Here is a 1,894-nt window from a genome sequence, read left to right on the forward strand (position 1 = left end):
AGGGGGTGGGGGGGGGCAGCAGATTTCCCTTTGGGGGCTCCCTGAAGCCCAGATCCCTGAGGTGGATAGACCCTAGGCCCAGACAGGGGGTCTGGGGCACAAAGGGATAGTGTTAGGCCCTGGTTCCCAGGGTGGGGATCTCGGGGACTGGATCAACCAGGGGGTGGCCCCTTGAATAGTCCCCAGAAATCAGGATCATTGCAAATGAGGAGGGTCCTTCAGACTTGGTCCTCACCTGCACAGAGGTGATGTTGAGGGGCTGATCGATGAGGACCCAAGTGACAGTCTCATAGCAGGGGGGCGCTGTCATGGAGCCCTGGTACGTGATGAACCCAAATGTCTCAGGGTACAGCTGCTCCATGTGCAGGTCCTGCAGCAGGTATGCATCATCTGGGAGTGGAAACAGAAATTAGTACTCTTTACCCTGACCCACAGGACCCTGTTTCCCCCACCAGCCCTTCACCTTGACGCACAGCCCCCTGTCCCCCCACCTACTCTGCCAGTGCCCCTCACCCCAACGTGCAATCCCCTGCCCCCTCAGTCCTTGATTCCACCACTGCCCAGCCATGCTGGTGCCCCCCTGACATTACTTTTATAAGAGATCCGGGTGATGGTTTCCCGATTGAGGAGTCTGTTGAGGAAAGGGTTGGAATTTGGCCCAATCTGCAGAGAGAAAGTGGGGTAAGGGCATGCCATTGCCACCTCTGGGGCAGCATCTGGGGCTGTATACCTAGGCAGGCATGTGGGACAGGCAGCAGTGCCCCCATGGTGGGACAGGAGAGGCCTGAGGGTACTGGGGGAGGCCACAGGGCATGGAAATGGATGAGGAGAAGGCCTGCTTGAGAGAGAAAGGACTGGGGGCAGAGGCAGCTATGCTCTGAAGGGGTCGCTACTTGCAGAAGTGGGTCAGGGGGAGTGCTAGACTGCAGGGAGTAGTTTTGAAAGGCTGCATGGGGGGGTTGCTCCAGAGACTGGGGTGGGGGTATTCTGTGCAGTTCTTCCAGTGGAGTGGGGGTTAGCTGGCAGGCCTGCTCCAGATCAGCTGATGTGGGGAGGAGGAGAGGGGCTGGGAGGTCACTCTGGAGGCAGGCTGGGCAGAGCAGATCTGGGAAGACCTCCAGAGGGGATGGGCAGTTTTGTGCAGTTGGTCAGGAGAGTCGGATCTGTTGAGGGGTCGTGGACAGGGGTCAGGTGGGGGCATTTCAGATAAGGGAAGAGATCTAAAAGGGTTGCTTCACAAAGGCTGGACAGGGAAGCCCTCTACTAGACCTGGATGGGGGCAGGGTGGGGGCTCACATTGACCAGCAGTGAGATTATGGCAAGCCCATTGGGACTGCGGGCAGCCTCCGAGGCATTGGAGTACAGCTCCTGGTTGTAGTGGATCAGCTGCACCTGGTTGGGAAAGAAAGGCCATTGGGACACACAGGTCTAACAGACTAAGAGTATCCCTTCTCCCTGCCTCATGCAGGCCAGATCTGACCCAACTGGGCCCAAGGGGTGCATATGTGTATGGGGGGGGCAACCCCCTGCTTTGTCCCCATCCCTCAGCAGCACCTGGCCCCCCAACCCAGTCATCCCCTCCGTGGTGTGACCCCCTCACCCTGTACAGCCCCAGTCCTCCTCCCCAGCTTGGCTCCCGACAACCTCCCTCAGCGCAGTGCTGGGATCACGGATTGCAGATTGTGCTGATAGGCTAATCAGTCTCCCTGATTTGCACAAAGGGGAGGCCTGGAGCTGTGGAGGGGGGGCTCCACAGGGGCACCCCAAACAACTGGGCTGCGGGGTCCCATGGCACCTTCCTACGGAAGGGCCAGCGTCTGGATGGGGGAAGGGCACGTGGCCATGGGAGCTTGCTGGGGAAGAGGCACATTCTCTGGTGCGAGAGGAGGCCCCA

The 1,894-nt window shown here is 59.5% G+C and overlaps 1 protein-coding gene across 1 annotated transcript in view; it reads right to left on the reverse strand.

Annotated features, from left to right (window-relative positions):
* CA11 (carbonic anhydrase 11) overlaps positions 1-1,894 on the reverse strand; it is a gene marked incomplete at its 5' end in the record, with an annotated part of 6,278 nt that overhangs the window by 1,957 nt on the left and 2,427 nt on the right. The window contains 3 exons of the mRNA XM_025207772.1: positions 236-390; positions 591-663; positions 1,297-1,392. Of these exons, the coding sequence (XP_025063557.1) occupies positions 236-390; positions 591-663; positions 1,297-1,392 (324 nt within the window). The remainder of the gene's footprint in view (positions 1-235; positions 391-590; positions 664-1,296; positions 1,393-1,894) is intronic.

Source organism: Alligator sinensis, unplaced genomic scaffold, assembly GCF_000455745.1.
Source record: "Alligator sinensis unplaced genomic scaffold, ASM45574v1 scaffold709_1, whole genome shotgun sequence".
Taxonomy (NCBI): domain Eukaryota; kingdom Metazoa; phylum Chordata; order Crocodylia; family Alligatoridae; genus Alligator; species Alligator sinensis.